At 44.3% G+C, this 22,297-nt stretch overlaps 1 protein-coding gene across 2 annotated transcripts in view; it reads left to right on the top strand.

Moving 5' to 3' along the window:
- sdk2a (sidekick cell adhesion molecule 2a) overlaps window positions 1-20,639 on the top strand; it is an 82,077-nt gene extending 61,438 nt beyond the window's left edge. Inside the window, exons 18-45 of one of the 2 annotated variants that reach the window (XM_076753435.1) lie at window positions 1,965-2,080; window positions 2,314-2,509; window positions 2,615-2,713; window positions 2,804-2,995; window positions 3,169-3,290; window positions 3,427-3,536; window positions 3,905-4,055; window positions 5,507-5,744; window positions 5,838-5,953; window positions 6,046-6,235; window positions 6,532-6,630; window positions 6,818-7,012; window positions 7,794-7,995; window positions 8,111-8,214; window positions 8,502-8,572; window positions 8,659-8,794; window positions 9,012-9,068; window positions 9,528-9,629; window positions 9,746-9,861; window positions 9,989-10,175; window positions 11,717-11,854; window positions 12,523-12,684; window positions 12,804-12,929; window positions 13,033-13,197; window positions 13,284-13,424; window positions 14,504-14,648; window positions 17,021-17,150; window positions 18,545-20,639. In XM_076753435.1, coding sequence (XP_076609550.1) covers window positions 1,965-2,080; window positions 2,314-2,509; window positions 2,615-2,713; window positions 2,804-2,995; window positions 3,169-3,290; window positions 3,427-3,536; window positions 3,905-4,055; window positions 5,507-5,744; window positions 5,838-5,953; window positions 6,046-6,235; window positions 6,532-6,630; window positions 6,818-7,012; window positions 7,794-7,995; window positions 8,111-8,214; window positions 8,502-8,572; window positions 8,659-8,794; window positions 9,012-9,068; window positions 9,528-9,629; window positions 9,746-9,861; window positions 9,989-10,175; window positions 11,717-11,854; window positions 12,523-12,684; window positions 12,804-12,929; window positions 13,033-13,197; window positions 13,284-13,424; window positions 14,504-14,648; window positions 17,021-17,150; window positions 18,545-18,955 — 4,217 coding nt within the window. In that variant the 3' untranslated portion in view covers window positions 18,956-20,639. Of the gene's footprint in view, window positions 1-1,964; window positions 2,081-2,313; window positions 2,510-2,614; window positions 2,714-2,803; window positions 2,996-3,168; window positions 3,291-3,426; window positions 3,537-3,904; window positions 4,056-5,506; window positions 5,745-5,837; window positions 5,954-6,045; window positions 6,236-6,531; window positions 6,631-6,817; window positions 7,013-7,793; window positions 7,996-8,110; window positions 8,215-8,501; window positions 8,573-8,658; window positions 8,795-9,011; window positions 9,069-9,527; window positions 9,630-9,745; window positions 9,862-9,988; window positions 10,176-11,716; window positions 11,855-12,501; window positions 12,685-12,803; window positions 12,930-13,032; window positions 13,198-13,283; window positions 13,425-14,503; window positions 14,649-17,020; window positions 17,151-18,544 lie in introns of both variants that reach the window. The other variant, XM_076753434.1, reaches the window with a different exon arrangement.
- Window positions 20,640-22,297: the final 1,658 nt, after the last annotated feature.

The raw sequence follows: 22,297 nt of genomic DNA, 5'->3' as shown, positions 1-22,297 counted from the left end.
GATGTTGGTCGATCTCTCTGCGCACATGTTCAATTGATTCTGCACATAAATTACCAGGTGACGATGTGTGTCAGACATACCTTTCGGTGCTGCCAAAGGAGGCTGCCTCGGTTGACTTCTTTCTCATTGTACATGCTGAGTAGTATAATTAGGACACACATCGTGAACTTTCCCCGGTGTCAAACAGCTACATATTTCTGTCACGGCCAGTGATTCCAACACCTTATGCTCCTTCTCTCCCTGTCTATTGAAAATCTTCAGAGGATGAAAGTGACACTTTCTGATGTGAAATTATACCAAGTCAAATCGAAGATTATTTTTGGCACCAAAGCCAAAGAGAGGATGCATAGACTGTGAATGTGGCTCTCCAGAGCAAACTGAGGTAAAAATCCAAAGATTTAACAACGTAAACGTAAACCTTACATTAACGTGCTGACTTGTTGTCCGGAAATATAGCTCAAGTAAGCTATAGCTAGCAATCCTGAATAACACTCTCTTTACTGGCTTTCCTAAAAAGTCAATTCATAGATTACAGTGCGCTCAAATTGCTGCTGCTAGACTTTAACAAACACAAGAAAGAGGATATCTCTCCAGGTTTAGATATGCTGCACTGGCTCCCAGTTTGATTTTAAATTCCTTTAACTTGTATATAAAGCTTTGAACGGCTTAACACACTCACATATCTCTGAATCCCTGTCATGTTAAATCCACTCCATGAACAGAGATCCTCTACACCAGGCAAGCTAAATATTCTCAAGAGCACTCGTAAGAAAATTGGGAGTGTTTCTATTTCCTATTCTGTTCCACTCCCTGATCCGATGCAGTTATTAGAGAGGGTGAATCAGCAGATATTTTGATTTCATTAGATTGTACAGGTTGTATATGAGCCTCTTACGCTCTTAAGTTCATTTATTTATATAGCTTTTGTAATGAGAAAACCTGAAATACTTTGCAGAGACAAAAAAAAAAGTAAAAAATACAGATATGTTGCGGAGCATAAAGTATTTGTTATCCTTACCTGAACCAGTGGGTCTGTGTGTTGCTAGTGTGTAACAGTATTTTCTCCAGATGATTTATATCATTAGCACTGAGCAGGTGTGTGCGTGTGTGCTTGTGTAAAAAGATGGCTTCCATATCAGTCAGTTTCTTTTGGCTGGATGATTACAAAGAATTTCAAACGCTTCAGAAATTACGCCTTCTACCTGGCACACATTATCGTTGAAACCTTTGAAACTTCGCCTTACTTTCTGTGATGCCCGATCAATCTATCAATTAATGAGCGCCACCAAATTAGACTCAGATGCATTTGCTGGTAATCAAATGTACTGCATTTGTAAAGAAAGATTGTTGTGCTTAATTAGCGAAACTTTGAAACACACAAGATATGGCAAACATGGCCACCATATTTCCATGCTACTTCCCTTGCAGATAATAAATAATAATTTCATCATCCAAGTCACTGTCAGTGAATAATGACAGTGAACGAGGCGTTCGCGTTGTTTAATTGGAACAATTTCCGTCACCCACTCCATTAAAGGCACATGAACAGATCATGATGTGCATTCAAATGCATTCAAAGAGCATGGAGGATAGCGTGGGGATATGAGGACCAATACCGGCCAATCAGCTTCATTAATGTGTGACTCCCCGACCGTTTTCCGGTGTTGCATCAGAATCGCATGCTCACATCAAACAAACTGCTGCAGGGTTCACCTGGAAGCTGCCTGAGGCAACCGCTCTCACACCCGGTTTGATTGGCATGTTCTTACCTCCCCAAATGAGCAGAAAAAAAAAAATCTTCAGCCTTTTTCTCACGCTGTACACGAGGCCTGTCTGAAAGTGCCTGTTGTACATTTTCAAGTTTTTCCCTCCCCTATCTCATCACGACTCTCTCTTTTTTCCTCCCTCTTTCTCTATCTCTCTCCCCCTCTCTGTCTCTGTCTTCTCTCCTTCCTCTGGATCAGTGCCCACTGTGCCACCAGGAAATGTACAAGCTGAGGCTGTCAACTCCACCACGGTGCGTTTTACCTGGAGTGCCCCGAGCCCGCAGTTTATCAATGGAATCAACCAGGGATATAAGGTGAGCGGCCCCTTTCTGTCAACTAGTGCACTCTAGTGGTCAGAGGCAGACCAGCACCCTGTCTGCAAAGTCTCATTAAGCTGTCACATTGATTGCACTGAACGCCTAAATTTCTCAGTGGATCATAAATTTAATAAACGTGAGCAGTTTTTATTTGACTGTTTATTTAACTTTAAAAAAAGTCTTCACGCTGCCAGCTGTGTGCTCGTTCCCTTTTGCGTCATCATTTCCAGCTGTTGGCATGGGAGCCCGGTCGTGCGAACGAGGTCACTGTGGTCACGGTGCGTCCGAACTTCCAGGACAGCGTTCATGTCGGTTACATCTCTGGCCTGAAAAGGTTCACAGAATATTACACATCAGTACTGTGCTTCACTACCCCTGGAGACGGCCCACGCAGCCCGCCTCAGCGCTTACGCACCCATGAGGATAGTGAGTGCTCCCAGTCAGGATATTATAAGCTGATAATTAGAAGTCAGGCGGTTGTTTTGCTCATGTACTACCTGTTTTTTTTTTTTTATTATTATTTTTTTATAGCTCCTGGTGCTGTAGGACACCTTAGCTTCACTGACATCTTGGACACCTCACTAAAAGTCAGCTGGAAGGAGCCACAGGAGAAAAATGGTGTTCTCACAGGTAACTATGTAATGTTCACATGTCTCCTCTCAATTTATGTGTCGCCAAGATGTGTTTCCTGTCCTTAACACTTTTCACTACTTCCTCCAGGCTATCGTATCTCCTGGGAGGAGTTCAACAGGACCAATACTCGGGTGACCCATTATTTGCCCAACTTAACACAGGAGTACAAGGTGACAGGGCTCACTGCCCTCACCACTTACACCATCCAGGTAGCAGCCATGACTTCCAAGGGCCAGGGTCAGCTGTCCGCCTCTACTATTTCCTCTGGTGTACCACCAGGTCAGGTGAACTATTGGACTTTAAATTGAGAATGTAGAAGTGCTTGAAGTGTCCATTGAAAGGGTTACAGCTATTTTAAAAGGAGTCATTCCTCTTACTGTGGCTCGACTGATTCTCAAGGCTGTGATAATGTGGAATGTTTTTTTTAACCTTTCCTTCATCGTTTCCCGCAGAGTTGCCTGGTCCTCCAACCAATTTAGCCATCTCCAACATCGGCCCTCGCTCCGTCACTCTGCAGTTCAAACCTGGCTACGATGGCAAGACCTCCATTTCCCGTTGGCTGGTTGAAGCCCAGGTAAGATGGTGTGAACATTGTAGGGGGGGGTTTTGTTTGTTTTGTCGTAGCATTGGTGCACACATTTTAGAATACCATTTAATTTCTTTGATTGGTTTAGCTGCTGATCGCACCCCATTCTCTCTGTGCATTTCAGATTGGTATAATAGGAGAGAATGAAGAGTGGCTGAATGTTCATCAGCTGTCCAATGAACCTGATGCCAGATCACTGGAGGTTCTGGACCTGAACCCCTATACATTCTACAGGTGAGCACGCACACACAGACGTGCACACTGATACAGCTGCTTTATGTGAAGTGTATTTACATGAAAAGACAAATTCTTGCACACCTGCCTTATAAAAAGCACATTGTGAAAATGTTGTTGGAAGATCTGATAAATTATAGATGTGTCACTGATTATCCTTTATCTTGATGAATTCAATCAATTTACTGTAATCCAGAATTATTTTCTTTAGTTCTCTACTCGTAAATAGATCCTATTCTCTGCTGCTACAATGACCTAGTTTCCTTTCGGGCGTCATTAAAGTTTCATCTAATCTAATCTAAAGTAATCTAATCTAATCCTTTCCCCCCATCACCGTGATTAAACCCAGCTGGTTTCCTTTGCCACAGGTTCCGAATGCGTCAGGTAAACATTGTGGGTACCAGTCCTCCCAGTCAGCCCTCCAGGAAGATCGAGACCCTGCAGGCCCCTCCAGACATCTCCCCCGCCAATGTCACCCTGCGCACAGCCAGTGAGACCAGCCTGTGGCTGCGCTGGGTGGTAAGTTGTCGTGACTCATTGCACATCAGGCCTGACTCAGTGTGTATGAAGTTAGTGGAGTTTTTTAAGATTATTATCAGATTTGGATATGCATGTCTGGGTTGTTCCTATTCAGACTTGGACTGTTGAAAGTTTCTGTGCTGTAGATGCCTTTGCATGCATATAAGCTATTAGAAATTGCTGTCTGTGTTCTTTTCTGTCCTTCTCATTGCTATGGAGGAAAATCATGTTGGTCCTGAATTGGCCAAATGCCCTTGGAATATTAGTTGGATACAACATTTTCAAGATAAGCTTTGTTAAATCAGATTTAGGCAATTCCATTTTGCCCATCAAAATCCAATTTTTCATATATTAAAAAGTTTGACATTAAGTGATGACTTTCTCCATTGGCAGTTACCTTCAACTCAGCTGACTCACAAGCACCGCTCTTTATCTCTCCTTATGTCTTCATTGTGCGCTGTTTTTTCATCCGTGAAATGTTGCCTTTTCATTTTTCTGTGCTATTGTCTTGTGCTCTTGTAGCTGTTATGTGATGAATACAGGTGATGGCACTGATAATGCTTTGGAAAGCTGGACGTACTCTGTCCTTGATTGCTGCTGCTCCCTGCATCAGCGTTTGGCCAATGTATTCTTTGCTACATCTGTCCATTATCACCACTGTGCCAGAGCCTGAGCAGTGCCAGACAGTGAGAGACAGAGTCGAGATGCTCCTGCAGCTCCTGCAGGATTATAAAGAGTGCATGTTACCTGGATTAAACTGCAGACGGGTGTCAGCTGTGTGATATGGCTCTACAATTTAATGACATAGCTCGATGATTGCGCCTCTTTTCAAGAGCTGGATGTTAAACTGTAGTAAAATTTTGTGGTCCACTTCATGGCCGTGACACGGAAGTGTTAGTCTGAGTCAAGATCACATTAATTTCAAGAGGACTAGCACCTTCTTCTTCTCTGCAAGTGTCGGTGTACAATATACTGCATAAACAGATTTCTGCTGGCTGAGTGACTTTTACAGTGCTCGCAAACATCCTCAAAACACACCTTTGCACAACAGTTTATTTCAGTATTAATGTGCTGCTCAAACCTGCACTTAGAGCAACTACGTTTTTAATGGCCTTTCAAGAACTCTGCTGCCTGCTCAAGTAAAAATATTTACAGATTTGGATTATATTATTGATTGAGCAGATTTAGTGAATGTGCTATTATTTCAAAACAATGGAGTATTGCCACATTTTATTAAAACCACTCAGTGCAGTGCTAAATGCTGAGAGGGTTTAGCTTCTCTTCCCATATTGCCTCTCGTCGCTCCTGATAGCCCCTCTTAGCTGTTATAAAATCACTGTAAAGTACGACCTCTCATGGCTTACAGCTTCATTATGCACTCAGTTATGATGTCATTTATATTGATCTTGCTTGAACTGGGGGAATAAAAACAACCAAAAAAATCCTCACAGCCTCTTCCAGAGTGGGAGTACAATGGGAATCCAGATCTTGTTGGCTACCGGGTGCAGTACTCCAAAGCCGGGTATAAAGGGGGAGTTCTCTCTCATGCCATCATGGACCGGCTGGAGAGGGAGTTCACGATCGAGGACCTGGAGGAGTGGACCGAGTATGAGGTCAGAATTCAGGCCATCAATGGGATTGGCTCTGGGCCCTGGAGTCAGCCAGTCCACGGCAGGACCAGGGAGTCTGGTGAGGACGGAAATACGTGCTTCCACATGCCAAACACATGCTTAATCATGCAGGTGTGTTTGAAGTGTACTAAGATCCATCCTCTCACTCTAGTACCCTCAAGTGGTCCCACCAACGTGTCAGCTTTTGCCACCACCTCCAGCAGTATCCTGGTGCGCTGGGGGGAAGTCCCAGAGACGGATCGCAATGGACTCATCCTAGGGTACAAGGTCAGCAGTGAACAGTCAACCTCCACATTATACCATTCATCTGAGGTCTATTTCAGAATATATGTATGAAGATCATCATCTGTGTATTTCAGGTCGTGTATAAAGAGAAGGATTCAGACACGGCTCCCAACTTCTGGGCAGTGGAAGGCAACACCAGCCACAGTGTCCAGCTGAGTGGTCTTGGCAAGTACGTCCTGTATGAGATCCAGGTCCTGGCCTTCACACGTATAGGAGACGGACGGAGCAGCTCACCACCCATTCTGGAGAGGACCCTGGATGATGGTAAACATATGCATCCTACCAGCCTATTTAATCTGGTTGTTATCTTTGAATTTGTATTTTTCAATGTGCTGGGATCATTTCCCTTCATCATTTTGTATCAAGATAGCAAAAACACAAAGATTCTTAGTTTCAGGTGAATTATAACATAAGTAGAAATATTACTCTAAATACCATTTTCTCCTTAATACTAAATGCTGGTCCTTTAAGATGGATATATTTTCTTGATTCAGTTTTTATCCCTGGATTTCTGCCACATGTCATACTCTTATTATTATTACTCTTTTTCTGTGTGATAGTCCCAGGCCCTCCAGTTGGCATCCTCTTCCCAGAAGTCAGAACCACATCAGTCAGGCTCATCTGGCAACCTCCTGCACAACCCAATGGCATAATCCTGGGTCAGTTTACATTCCGCAGACTTTCATCGATGAACTTCAGTATTGTCATGAGACAAAGTATTCTGCTTTTGTCCTTCAAACGTCTTCGTATTCTGTGGTTTGATTTTTGCAGTGCAGCCGAATCATTCTCTTTGCTCTCGCTCTTTTTTATGCATGGCTTTATACTGATAAGCATTCGCCTTCTTAGCCTATCAGATCACATACCGAAGAAACTCTTCAAACAGCAATGCCGCCACCGTGGACGTGCTGAGCCCCAGCGCGCGACAGTACACAGCGACTGGACTGAAACCAGAACTGGTTTATGTATTTCGCCTGACTGCTCAAACACGAAAGGGATGGGGGGAGGCTGCTGAGGCTTTGGTTGTCACAACAGAAAAGAGAGGTAAGTGTACAATGCTGCAGGTAAAGTGTATTATTTAAGGGTATACAATGCAGGAAAAAAAAAAATATATATATATATATACAGACTCTTACAAAATTAATCCTTTTCAACCATCGCTTACAACCCGCTGGAAGTGCGTGGCGGTGTATTTATCTGCAGGGACCCTGGCCTCTGCCTGCATGTTCTTACTATCTTGTTGCGTTTAGGAGGCTTCTGGGGTGCAACCTTTGGGCAGTGGTTGTGTAGCCCCCAGCCAATAACAGCACACAGGTGAGGTCAGGACTTTGTATAAAAAGACAGCAACCAGGCTGACACTGTGTAATCTGTGTCTGAAGCTCGGGAGGCTCCACTAAATTCTCGTGTCTGGACACAAAAAATAATCAGCTGGTGTTGCTGTTGTCTTGCAGATTGCTGTCACTGCTGTAACTCGACAGATTACGTTGTAATTATGTTGTCATCATGGCACGTAATTACTGTCTACCTCTATGCCTATTAGCGAGCGAGACTGAAGATGGCTAAACTCGCTGGCTAATTAGAGCCACTAATCCAACTATTAGCGGTAGCTGTTCGTTCATATACCCAAACAACGCCAATAACACGTTAAATGCATGATGTGATAAAATATTTGCTCCACCACTCATCCTCCAGCAGGTAGTCAGATACGCCAGTCATGAGCTGCTGCAGCGTCACATGTAGGCATGCGATGCTGCTGGTGGTTCGCTGTGCCTCTAAATGAATCACCTTTAAATATTGAGTTTGACCGCGTGTGTGTGCCCACCAGCCCGACCGCAACCCACGAGCCGGCCCGTGGTCCCTCAAGAGGAAGTCCAGGCTCGTAGAGTGCTGTTGTCATGGGAACCAGGCAGCGACGGCCTGTCCCCGGTTCGTTACTACACAGTCCAGTACAGAGAGCTTCCAGACAGCAACTGGACTGTCCACTCTGCGTCGGTCAGCCACGAGACACACTCCTACATCGTGGACAGGTAAAAGCGAAGCTTGTGTCAGCAGTTTTTATTATTCACACGGTCAGAAAATAAAGGAGTAGGGCAGAACATGCTGTGCGTGACGTGCACACTGCTTTTTTCTTTCTCTTTTAAGGTTAAAGCCCTTCACTTCTTATCAGTTCCGTGTAAAAGCCACTAATGACATTGGGGACAGTGAATACAGCCAGGAGAGTGAGGCCATCACCACACTGCAGGATGGTAAGAGCTTGTGACTGATGTAATTAGACCAAACATGCCAGCGTGCAGCTCCCAGTCATAATCTGCTGCTTTTCTGTTGAGTTGTGCCGGAACACTTTTGTACTTGTGTGAACATGCCTTTACATCAATGTTTTAACTTTGGATTTTCACGGTGCATACTTTACGTCAACAGTGCGCGTGTTTGCTCTCAAGCTGTTTGCTGCCAGACTGTTTGAATTATGTATCGCTCTCTTCAGCTGTGTTGGTTTGCTTATACCAAACTTCTTTTTTTCCCTTATCTTCTCTAGCCCCAGACAAAGCCCCAACAATTCTATCTGTTACACCTCACACCACCACGTCTGTGATGGTCCGTTGGCAGGTATGCTGTTGGACTGCTTTTGAATGGAAAAATGAAGTGAAAGTTGGTTCAATATTGGGCATTAAGCAGACATCTTCTCTTCATAGCCTCCCTCTGAGGATCATATAAATGGAGTCCTGTTGGGGTTCAGGGTCAGGTACCGCGAGTTACACTACGACCGGCTACGTAGCTTCAGTGTTCGCACGGTTAACAGTCCCTCTGCTAACTGGGCTGATCTCACTGGTGAGTTAATTTTTTTTACAGCTTACCCATCAACTACTGGCGATATGCAGAAAATGCTGCTTTTTCCGACCAATCATTGCTTTGATGCTATCAGCAAGGCTCGCAGTGTATTTTGCAAAATAGACAGATAAGTTAGCTAATATTGCCGCACCTCTTTCCCGACCCTGTGCGCCACCCTTGTGTTCCCAACCCTGCCCATCCTCTACCCGAACTCCAGCTCCTTACAGCGTCAGGAACTTAAGTGAATCCTCGCTCACCCAATACGAACTGGATAGTAAGTCTTACATCTCCTTTTATGTCTCCCTTCCCTCACTCTCCATCTGTTTGCGTGTCATCTGTTGTATTGTACTTCCACAAATTACGCCATTTGTATGATAATTTACAGCAAGTGCACATTGCACCATCCTCCCACACTCCCAGCTGTATCCGCTGAGGGGCTGTCGCTCGCTCTTATGATGTGTATATGACTTTAATCTCTCTGAGCTGCCCTGTCATTATTTCAGTGTGTTTTCTTTCTTTTTAATCACTCACAAATCTTCCCCATGTCCCCACAACAACCCCATCTTTTCATCAGTTTGCCTTATAATTCCACCCTTCTGTCTTTTTGTTCAATTTGTGATGTTGTCTTGCCACCGGCATCTCTATGACTGTGTGGTCTCTCTGGAGTAACTTCTTTTTGCTCTTTTATCTTAACTGTTCTATTGTAATGCTGCTATGGGTTCTCTCCTTGCAGATTTGAGTAAACACAAACGCTACGAGATCCGTCTCAGTGTGTACAACGCTGTGGGGGAGGGTCCCAGCAGTGCACCACAGGAAGTGTTTGTTGGAGAGGCGGGTATGTTTCTTCTCTCACTGTGCCGCGTGTGTCTTGGTCCTCGTACCCTTAATCTTGTTTAGCAAGTCACATGAAACATGAAAAATATTCTTGTTCACACTCTGCCTCCACTCTAGTCCCAACATCCCCTCCCCAAAGTGTGGTGGTCCAGTCCTCAACAGCCACACAGCTGGATGTCACATGGGACCCTCCTCCTCTGGATGCTCAGAATGGGGATATACAGGGTTACAAGGTATCAATAATGTGTCTTTTTTTTCCTGCATTGCTGCATATCAGCCAAGATTACATCATGGCTCTCTTATATTTTCATTGAAAAACATATTAATTCTGCACCCTGGATTTTTTTATTCTGTTTATAGATCTATTTCTGGGAGTTTCAGCTCCAGAATGAGACGGAGCGTCTGCGTACTCTGTTCCTGCCGGAGCTCGGGGTGAAGCTGAAGAACCTGACAGGCTATACCACCTACATGATCAGTGTAGCAGCCTTCAACGCTGCAGGGGATGGGCCCCGCTCCGTGCCCACTAGAGGGCGCACTCAGCAAGCAGGTGAGTTACAGTTAAACCAGATGCGGTGGAGGAGATTGCATTGATGTTCTGAACACCAGTGGCATTCATTTGCAGCTAAGACCACCTGCCAACACCACTTAGCACTAACAGTCTTAGTTTCTGCATTTGTTTATGCCCCTCTGTCTTGTCTTTATGTGTCTCCCTCTGTTATCTGCACAATTCTTTTCATTTTACTGCATTGTTTATGGTCCTCAAGTGCTTGTGTAGAGCAGTATCTCAAGGTTAGTCCTCTCTGCAGTCACAGAAGCTGAAGAATAGATGATGAGTGTGCTTTCATCTCGAGTCACTGTGTTACACAAACTCCATCTGGAGCTGAAGTACTGCAGCTTTAAGACAAATAATGTAAGACCGGCTCCTGTTCACCAAGAAATAGAACACTTTCACGCAAGAGTTTAGCTCCGTCCTATGGGATACAACATAAGAGATCAGAGTCTTCTTAGCACCTCCTCCAGGACAAGTCATGGGGGTGGAAGCCTAATGACAGCGGCAGAGCACTGAATGCGGAGTGCGGGGGACACATGTAGATTAGTTTTTTGGCCGCTACTGCACAAAGACGTCTGTGTTTACCAGCTAGCGAGAGTCCCTCCTCTGCGGTTTCAGCACAAAAATGGTTTACAGTATAAATTTCTCTTGTCTTTTCCGCCCCCTTGAAGGCTGTGACATTGGCGAGGGGTACAAAGTGCTGAGAACTTAAAAACACAGGCAGGAATTTTGGCTCTCTGCACCACAGGGTACTGGGAAGTGAGCCAACACAAGCTTTTGTGAATTTAATGCAGAATTGTGGCGAAATCCTGACACTTAGCTGGATCTGGGTTGGGTCAGCAGGCAGAATTCTCACAGCTCTCTTTTCAAGGTCGCAGTGTAATTTTACGCACTCTTTTGTCGACTTGAGTTTGCTTTTTAGTGACTCATTTGCTTAAACACGCTGTGCACCAGGGCACCTGTTTTTACATGCACGAAACATCGTATTGAACAATGAAACTTTCATTCTAAAATCTCCTCGTATTCGCGGTTCATAACATGATTTTTTCCTTTTCTAAGTATGTCAAAGTGCCCGCTGCAGACTGTATGTGCTCTGCCTTTGGATGTCCCTCTGTTGCACCGGTCCAGTGTTGTTTTTGTTGCCAATTTGCCCAAATGTCTTGGGAGTTTGGAACAAATGGGGAAAGTAGCTGCAACAAAAGCAACTTAACTAGTCGGAAATGTGCTAAATTATTACTCTGCCTGATGAAAACTGGAGAGGAATGTCAAGAATTAATGAAATAAGTATTGGTGACATTGCTTGCTGTATAAGTATTCTAAATAAATAATGAGTTTATTTATTTATTTTTTCTTATTTATGTGTGTCCCAGTTTGTGCTTTAATTACAGAAGTCTAACAATGTCACTGAGAATTCACAAATGTTTTCATGAATATGCAGGCATATCAGCGTCACTGCATTGCAGCGTGTCGTGTGTCGTCTCAGTGCTGTGAAGAGATCCAGCTGTTGTCACCTCTTTTCTTCCGTTCTTCACCAACAGCGCCGAGTGCTCCCAACTTCATCCACTTCAGCGAGCTGACCACCACGTCAGTCAACGTGTCCTGGGGAGAGCCCAAGCAGGCCAACGGCATCATTGAGGGTTACCGGCTGGTTTATGAGCCCTGCACTCCAGTCGATGGTGAGAAACTCTGTCTGGAGCCTAATAACCCTGCCATGTCTTGACATTCCTCAGCTGGCTTTCGCAGACAGTGATTTACAACCTCATGCCTTACCATATTCTTTTTTTTAACTCACGCTGCTTAAGCTCATGCTCTAATCTGTTACAGATGAGTATAGGCCCTGCAGTAACATATATGGCACGGCTGATAAAGGAATATGTTGGAATGCTCTGGTGAGACTTCACAACTCCTTCTCTCACTGAGAGAAACATGGCTAATAGCTGGCTAAGTGTGGTTGCCTGGACCAGATTGTCAAGTAATTGGGAGCAGAGATGGAATGCTGAGCTGAGGCTGCTGTGGTCCCTCAGCTATCCACTAATGGACCCAGAGCAAAGCCGAACAGAGCAGTAAAGACGGGGAATATTATAAAAAGTCTATTACAAAAAGGTCCTAGTGTCTCTTCCTATCTGGATATCTAGAGGGCTGCAGGAATAATAGACCTTTTCTGCTATTTATGCAAAAATGCATGTCTCTGATAGTCTGAGTCTGTCCTCTAACTGAATTTGTCTGTGTGACTGTGTGTGTACGTGTCTGTTCACATGCACAAAGCTTGGCTATTTGTCGCTTGTAGAAAGCAGCATCTAGAGTCTTAGTGTTTTCTGTACAGACTCCTCTCCTCGCACTCCAGGTGTCAGTAAGATAGTGACAGTAGATGTGAAGGGCAGTGCTCCCCTGTGGATGAAGATCAAAGACCTGGCTGATGGCGTCACCTATAACTTCCGCATCCGGGCCAAAACACTCACTTATGGTCCTGAAGTAGAGGCCAACATCACGACTGGGCCTGGAGAAGGTGGGACTCTCTAAATCTGGGATGTATTACTGCTTTGTGTCAATGATAATCCTTTAGAGTGCCTTATTTGCTGATAGAGCCAGTTTTTTCTAACTATCCGCCATTTTTCTCTTCCGAAGGAGCCCCAGGCCCTCCTGGAGAACCCTTCATTTCTCGGTATGGCACTGCCCTCACGCTGCATTGGACCAGCGGAGACCAAGGCCGTGCACCCATCACTCGATACGTCATCGAGGCCAGACCCTCTGGTGAGCCACGTCCAGGAGCAGGTTTTGGGTTTCCAGCGCCTCGACGTGGTGACTACAGCTTTGATTGTCAATATATTCACATATTTCCGCATTTTGCCTTTAGATGAAGGGTTGTGGGACATCCTCATCAAAGACATTCCTAAAGAAGTGACATCCTACACACTTAACCTGGACATGCTACGGGAAGGCGTCACCTATGACTTTCGAGTAATTGCGGTCAACGACTATGGCTATGGGTCACCCAGCGCCCCCTCCCCCTCTATATCAGGTACTAAACTGAAAAATCATGTTCAGAAAACAATGCCAGTGTGGCTCTTTTTGTTTATTAACGTCTCTTACATGTCTTGACTTCAGCCCAGAAAGTGTCTCCATTCTATGAAGAGTGGTGGTTCCTGGTCGTGATCGCTCTGGTGGGCCTCATCTTCATCCTCCTTCTTGTTTTCATCCTCATCATCAGAGGCCAGAGTAAAAAGTACACCAAGAAAGCAGATTCAGGTAGGAAGCGCGACTGTCTGCTAAACTCGCTGCCTCAGTTTCTCTGCGTGTTGCTGCAACTTAAGCTATCGACTGGAGTTTGTCTGCCTCTCGGACAGCCCTGCTGAGAAGTGCATTTTAATGACTGAACATCCGAAGTCTATTTTTGGAAACGGGAGTGCAAAGGCTTGCACAATTAGACAAATTACCTAGATTTCATCAGCATTGTTTGGCTGACAGGGGAAAGATGAGAGTAAAGGTTACCGGTGAAAGAACTGAAATAGGCAGGTGAATAAACATTATTGTTCATGTTTAACTGCAGCGAGGATCAATACTGGGATAAATGGCTCGGCACTGCTTTAATGCTCTGGTCATTAGTCAGACTCAGGGTAATTATATAACTACAGCACTGTAGCAAGAAGCCGATTTTCATGGTTGTGAATTATCCCAGGTGACATTGCTGCTAGAAGAAACTCTTTATCAGCGTTTCTATTTTCAATCCCAAAAACATGAGGTAGGGGAAGTTAATCAATATTAGTGGACTTACTGTTAATACTTCACATTATGGTTGGCAAGTAATCACAGTGAGGGCATCAGGGCCTAATTTTTTTAGACTTGGTCTAGTCAGCCAGCAGCTTGGAGCAGCTAGAGGAGAGAGAGGTGGGAGATTTTGGGGGGGGCTCGTGACTTTTTAGCTTGGTCAGCATTTAGCATGGTGTCCGGGGTAGCAGGGTCAGTAAACAGGGCTGGCAAGACCACTTCAGACAAGGACTGTGTTTGTGTGGGGACACAAAGAAGACTTTCTAGCCCCTCTCAAGCCCTCCCCAATTTTCCCAGCCATGAAGCTGATCTGGCTGTTTGTTTTACTAGAAGACAGAGCTGGACAGTCGCCTGACCGACAGATGGATGATATACAGAATCAGCATTTTCACTTCTGTTGTAAATTGACTGTGTGCAAGTTCAAGCCTTGTGCTCGAGTTTTATTGTGATGTGTTCAACTAATCCTCAAGACTGAAATTAAATCTAGATTTGACTGAGGATCACAAATCACTTGTTTCATTCCACAACCCACGCAGTGTCGTCCTCATACCCCTGTCCAGGCAACCACTCCAACTGCACGGCTCTGCCTCTGACCCACGGAGAGATGGTGCGCCTGGATGAGGGACGCTTCCCGGCCCTGGAGCTCAACAACAGACGCCTCTCCGTGAAAAACTCCTTTTGCCGCAAGAACGGCATCTACACACGGTCAGTCACAACCGCAGCAAGCGTGCCATCAGTCATGCCGTCACAACCATTCATTTCCTGCGTGCTCTCAGGCATATTGTTAACTCAGTCTTGTCTGAGTTTCCTCTTGCTATTCAGAGTGTTACTTGTGATACTGACAGGAATTAATAATGTAGTGTTATGTGTTCCCCTCTTCCCTCACAATAGTCTGTCAGTCCTGAGAGAACAAGGCTGAGGCTCGAGAAGCCCAGCTGCTGATTTGAGCCTCCTTCCGCTCCCCTCGCTGATATTCAGTGTTTGTGTGGAGCAACAATTTATAGAAAGGCGACAGCACAATACCAGCTAATTAGCATTCATGAGCTTCTGCGTGTGCTCTTTGTCTGTCCATCACCGCTTTAGACAAAGGGCGCTTATGGGTCAGAGCCGGCCGTTTTCCTCTGGCCCTCAGCCTGGAGTTTCTCTCGAGTGCAGTGCTGTTAGAGCTATCTCAACATAAAGTACAGCACCGCCGGTATGAGCACGTCCTTCTAGCCGTCAGCAGGACTTTGGCAGGCGGCTGGCTCTTTGCAATGTTTAGGTAAACATTAGATAAGAGGAATTTCACAAACTCTGCAGTAAAGCAAAGGGAATGTTCTGTGTCGGGGCATGGGTCACTTACACGTTTAGGGACTGGATGGATGGTGATGTGGTGTGTTGGGGAGGATGGGAGTTCAGAGTCTGCTTTTTGTCACAACAAAAAAAGATGTTTTTTTACACATTGCTGTGCACGTTATGGTGGAATGTGCTAGAAGGGCTACGTTAAGGGCAGCTGAATCTGTGCTGTTTTCTCCTTGACCAAGGAGGCCAAGAGGGGGATCAAAGGGTCTTGAGTTTCTCCCTCTCTTTGAAGAGCTCCAATCTGGTAACGTACTCTTTGCTAATGATCTGTGGACTAAGGAGGAAGAGTGGGAGGGTTCCCTACGGGATATTTGAAAGGATGAGGGGAAGAGGGATGAATTAAGACAGATAAGGCAAGGGGAAAAATACAGTACTCCTAAATAATTCAACGCTCACTGGCAGCATTTTGGAGTGTGATCGGGAGCGGGATCCATCGCTCCTCCCATACGCTCATGTGGCCTCATCTTTTTAATGTCTGACTCAACCTGAATTCTAAGTGGATGTTTTTCTTTTCTTTTTTTTTTTTTCAACGTCCGCCCACTCACGTCATCCCCTTTAACCCAGAGGAGATGTCCCTTTGTTGTGTCAACCCTTTCATGGCCGTTGTCATGTTGTGTCTTAAGCCTCCAGTTCTTGGCATTTTCAGTGATTTAGCTCCCGCATATTTCTCAGTACATATTAATTTTCATTTGAGAGCTCGTCAAGGTTGTCTGCTTTATGCCTTAATATTACACTTGACATCGCAGCGTTTGATGCTTGTCTCTTCTGCCCCCACATACAACGTTTTCCATTTCAGACCATTTAAACATTTATTTTCATGTCATTCCTAGGTTATATAATGTGTTAGTCTTTTTTTCTTCATCTCTTCCCTTAATGCTCTGTTAGCCTGAGTTACATACTGAGCCCATTGATGTAGCTCAGTGATGTGAGGGGTAGTGGTCCAGTTTTGGCCCTCTGACCGTCCAATTCAGCCTCAGCAGACCTTGAAAGCAGCAGCAGTCATTACTGCAGAGGAAGAAAAATGCGTGTCTGTACAGATGTTTTTCTGCGTTTCACTTTATGGGCTTAATGACTGGAGCCCAAAAAGAAACGAGGGGTTCTTTTTACTTGACCTGCGCTCATAAAAGAACTTTATAATACTTTACGGAGCTCAGGGCCATGCTTAGTTGCGCAGCTTTTCTGCAGGAGGTCTAAATCCCTGACTGACTCAAAGCGTACATCATTCGTCTCTAATCACCACAAAGAATCTTTTCATGAGGATGCTCATCTGTTTTTGCACAGGATCATGTTTGTGCATCTGAGCTCATGCAGAACTCTGACCTGACACCTTACAAAGATCAGAAGGAAACAGTCAAAAGATTAAAATTATAATCTCGTCCCTGCTTTGTGTATTAGTGGCTTCCACATAACCCGTTCTGGGCCTGTCTGAACTAAGATATCATTTTCACAGTCGACGAACCTGCGCTGCTTCTGTGCATGTTGATCCCTCTGTGGGATGTGAAGCCTCTTCGTTTTCAGAACTATTTTGCAGCCTTTCATTAGTCATCTGAACGATGTCAGTCACAGCAATGATCAGGCGTTTCAGTGTTTACTCAAATGTTTTCTCAAAGAAGAATCTCAAAGGGAAATATGATGATGAAATTCATATATAACCATTTGCTCTCTCTCAGTTTCTGAGTTTTCTTTCTATCTCTCACAGACACTCTTTCTCTGTCTCCTTTTCTCCGTCTGTCCAGGTCTCCGCCAAGGCCCAGCCCTGGAAGTCTGCACTACTCGGATGAGGATGTCAGCACTAAGTACAATGACCTGATCCCGGCAGAGAGCAGCAGTCTGACTGAGAAACCCTCTGAGATATCTGACTCTCAGGTAAGCAGCGATCCTGGCTCGCCGCCCATGTCTGCTCCTCTGGGTGTGGAATAGGCAATGAACTTGAATTAAATAGTAAAATTCAACTGTTTGAATTTCTCAAAGGGACAAAGTCCTCCAGGGCAAAGTCATAACCTTTCCAATATCTCTTATTCCACTTTCTTTTACTTCTGTCCCACTCACTGTTCATCTGATAACCTCCATTGTTTATGTCATAATCGATGCATTTCCACACACAAAAACTAGACTGCTGTCTAATTATTGAGTCAAATTTCAGAGGGTAAACAACAATTTGACTCAAGTGGATAAACCTCAAAATTAAATGTCCTTTGTTAGCATAGGCCAGTCATGGCTGACATCTCTGGATTTGAGTTTTTCATACTGATTTCTCTCACGGGAAGGAAGCAGGGGGCTGATTCTCATGTCCCGTGTGTCTTGCGATGTCTTCACATCTAATTAATTCCCCTCAAACAGGAAATGTTGCGTTAATCTGGGCTGCAGCTTGTCATGTGATGATCTGAACGGCTCAGTATGTGTGTGTGTGTGGAATAGGGAGGTCTGGTGAAGAGGCAGGGAGGTTAGAAGTGATGAGGGATGATGAATGCGAAAAGGCGGAGATGCTGATTGTGGCAGATCGTGAACATCTGTCTTCCCACACTCGCAGGCCAATTTATCTGGTACCTGCACAGTCAAAACATTGTTCAACCCGGTTTGAACAAACACTGCTCTCGCGGGAGACACAAACTGGTGTTATTCTTTTCCTCCGCATAGCCTCCCACTGTTTACCTGCCACTTGTGCAAATAAATGGTGCTTCAACATCTGTTAAGCTGCAGTGTCTCAATAGAGCAGTAGATGGGCAGGCACTTGTCAGGCACACAAATGTGCCAAGTGTGTTATGTTTTCTGTGAGAGCAATTTGCTCTTTCTTTTTTTTTTTTTTTTTGTAATTGCGTCTCTCAGCCAGTTCAGCCTACTGGAAATGTGACAGGATTCACCCACGCAAACATTTTACAAGCAACCTCCAAGACTGATGGCTTCATATTATGACAAAAGCAAATTAATCCTGTAAACATTGTCTCTGTCCAATTCCAGGACACGCTTTTGTACACTTATCACATCTGTGCTCCACAGAGCTACGGGTGAGCTCCTGTGTGTGAACGAGGCGCTATAGACGTGATTATCTGCTCTGTAGAATTGCACTTGGATAAAGAGATTTCCGCTGGTCTCTCAGTAGATGTATCCTGCTGTGTTCTGACTCAGTATTGTGCGGTTTGACAGTAAGGATGCTGTATTAGAGTTAGCTGTCATTAATCTCTGTAGCCAACAGCGTCCCCTTTAGTGATCTCGCTCTCTTCAAACTTTTCTTCTAACTCTTTCTCCTGATTGGCTCGCAGGGCAGCGACAGCGAATATGAGATGGATCAGAGCCGACAGAAGACCCACTCCTTTGTCAACCACTACATCAGCGACCCCACCTACTACAACTCCTGGCGGCGGCAGCAGAAGGGCGTCTCTCGCCCGCCGGCGTACGGCTACTCGCAGCCCGAGCCCCTGGTGGAGCAGGAGTCACGGCAGCATCCCCCACCCGTGCCCCCCCTGCCCCCTCTCCTCCCCCAGAGCGCCCCGTCCCCACAGCCCCAGTGCCAGGGCCAGGGCACTCTGTTCAGGTCTAAGGGAAGCCGGACTCCCACCCCTTCCCTGCTGTCCTCCGAACCCCCTAGCCAGCACAGCACCCTCTACCGGCCCCCCAGCAGCCTGGGCTGTGCCGCGCAGGCCCCTACCGCTGGCTTCTCCTCTTTTGTTTGACACACAGCTCTCCTTCCAATAACAACAGGACCCTGAGGACGAGTCTTTGATTTTGTTGTTGTTGGTTTATTTGTATTTTGCTCTTTTTTTTTTTTTAAATCTTTTATTTTCTGTCTCACTGACAGAGTTGTTGCTCAATATTAAGCATTGCAGGCATCTTGAATTGCGTTTTCTCCTCTGTGAAGAGTGTGTGTGTATGATTGTGTGCAACGCGTATGGTTGGTTAATCTCATGTGGTCTGTATTTTATGGAAAGACAATCATTTGAAAGTTTTTATGCGTTGCTTAAGTGAATTTATTTGAAGGTACAACCATGTAAACAAGGGAGAACAGAACCCGAGGTTCTGAAAAAAGAACGCCTTGTTTTAAAAACACTGTATTATTGTTTAATATGAGAGCTTTATGGAAAAACAACCACCTTAGAACCATATAGAGTATGGACCACTTGGCTTGCTGAGACTGTACAATGGAGAAACCAACTCTGATGGAATAATGTGATGTTTGGACAAAGGACAAAACTTATTGTGAGGAACAGACTCGGACTTGGAGGGAGGCGCCAGAGGTCACTGTGGCCCTCGGCTGCCTTCCACTTTCTCACTCTGCCTAATCATTGTTGGAACTGCATTATGTGTTAATTATATGTACTTGTCTCATATTGTTTACCAGATATTTATATCAATCAGCTTCAAGCTAAACATTTTCAGAACATCGCTAGTGACAATGTTATGAATCACATTAAAGCATTGTGGCACCTTTATAGTAGTCTGGGGAATGTGTTGATTGTGCACTGGTACTCATGTCAGTAGATATACAAGCTAAGAACACTTTCTTAATGTGCATCCATTTGCTTTTATGTTATTCACAGAATACGACTGAGGACCAAAAGCACAAATCTTCTTGGTTCAAATGATATTATCCCATCACAATCACATCACAACACTGTGCTATTAATAGCTGTCAAAGAAGTACAGGAGTAATTGTCTTTGCGATATAAAGAACGTCTTTTTAAAGGTGTGATGAGTTTGCAAAGTAGGTTTGCTTCAGGTTTACCGATGTAAGAGAGAGACCGGCATGTTATTTTTCACAACTATGACTAAACTGAAAGCTCTAATTTTCTTTTTTTAAAGAATGTGTTTTCTTGACAGCACTATACAAAAAAAAAAAGACAGCATGAAATTGGTCACTTACAGACAGTGAAAATCCAAAATGAGACAGCTGATATTATGTATTTCAATCTGTGTTTATGGAAGAGGCTGGAGAGGAGCTTAACTGTGCATCTGTGTGTATTTAAGAAGCTTTACTTAACGATGGACAATGACAGGATGCATGCATTGTACATGAAATGCATCACCACGGATGTGAGATTATGTGTGTTCAACATGTTACAGTGTAACATGGCATCGGTACGATGACTGAAAATGTGTTTTATGCTCACAGTACATACGGATACATTATGTCATGATGAGATGTTTTCTACAAGACTTTTGTATATGCTGGATCTTTACTTTAAAAGTTGAATGGGACATTGCTGTGCTGGAGGTGGACCCATAGTGTATAAACTTAGACAGTCGGTCCAAAATATCATCTGTCAAATTTCCAATGTGAACATCACTGTATACATCATAAAGGAAACATTATGGACCTATTCATGGTAGCTCTCAAAAATAAATTATTCTATTTTGTAATGGCTTTTTCTTCATGGCTCATCTGAATATTTTACAGTATAAAAGAATAATATGTATTGGCAAATAAAGCGAGTGGTAAAGCTTTAAAACAGTGGAGGGTTTTAAAGAAAATAGAAACCATATCAAAGCCTGCAGACGGCTATTTTACAGTGACAGTCAGACCTATTTTCATGGTCTGTGAGACAAAGTGAGTGTAGGTGACACTTGATCCTACAGTGCAGAAATGACCTGATTCTCTCAGCCACAACAGAGACGTAATTGGGATGCACAAGAGCATGAGTTACAAGGAAGAATTTGAAGAAGAACCTGATCCGGTGCAAGCATGCTGAAAGGCTGGGGGAGGGTGGGAGAGTGTGCCCGGGTAATCTCCTTATTTCAGGCCGGAAAACATTGATCTTAAGCAAGGCAAATGGGAAAAGAAATGTCATGTCAAGGGTACAGATAGTTGGAACATCTTTATTTGCCCCCATCAAAAGCTCTAACAGAAAAAAAATGTCAGTATAAATGACACTGACAGATCGTTAAATCTGCAAAAGTGGATGGGCCATCACATATGGATAATTGATCATTATGCAAATCATTACGTTTTCTTAAGTACTCCCCAGCATAAAGTCTGGAAGTGAAGAGGAGAAATCAGCCACATCACATCTCATGTATATTTCATGGCCCAACTTGTTTCTGCAGCAAAACTAAAGCTCAGTTTTAAAAACTAAATATGACATATTGCTTTGTAACGTCTTAAATAATTCTATTTTGTAACTCAGAATTATGGTAATTCTTCACACTCAATGCCACCATGACTATTTTTCACCTTCTGCCAATTCACTACAAGAAGACACACAGATTAATCTTCTCACACACACACATTCACACACACACACACACACACACACTCACAGACATGGCTCCTCATCACCAAATCTCTTACATTTTTTGCGTTTCAGTTCAGTATCTCCTCATGGGACCGACTTATACAGACTGCGTCCTAATTCTGACTGCGCTTGCTGGGGTGCATCAGAGCGCATTTGCAACACAGCTAACACATCTTGACTGGTGACTCCAAAATTAGGACAAAATCACGATGGATGGCACAGGGGGAAATTGGACGTTGCATGTTTTAAAAAGTTCTGAAGCAGAAGTCCCTCAGCTGTGTTGGTATTTCATCTCACAGACACACATGTGCCACACAGTCACTCTGCAGTCTGTTCAGACTCCTTCACAGCAATCAGTGAAATTGATCTTATTCATCAAAATGCTAGTTTTGTGAGCACGGTAAAAGCCCTTGAATGGATTAGATTATAGGTTCTTCTACTGTCCTCTGCGAGGCAGATAGATAGGCTGATAGACCTTTGCTATGGTATTTGTCCTTATATAAAGCAATTGTCATCCACAAAGCAATCTTATGCTGCTTTGTAGGCTTAGCTGTGAAGCCAGGCCTTATTTTTCACCCTTCACTGTAAAATCACAAAAAACAACACGATTGACAACGTACCAGTCACATTTGATCCATTCCAAGATCCCTCTGCACAGCTCCTCATCTGATCTGCTGGCATCACAACAGCCATGCTGAAGAGATACACAACAATTCTGGAAGGTTAAAGGGGTCCCATGTACAATCTGGGGGAAACCTCAACATCTGATGCTCTGAGCATCACTGC

Source organism: Chaetodon auriga, chromosome 16 (genome assembly GCF_051107435.1).
Source record: "Chaetodon auriga isolate fChaAug3 chromosome 16, fChaAug3.hap1, whole genome shotgun sequence".
Classification (NCBI taxonomy): Eukaryota; Metazoa; Chordata; class Actinopteri; order Chaetodontiformes; family Chaetodontidae; genus Chaetodon; species Chaetodon auriga.
The sequence above is the reverse complement of the archived record's forward strand: the minus strand, read 5'-3'. Positions and strand labels throughout refer to the sequence as shown.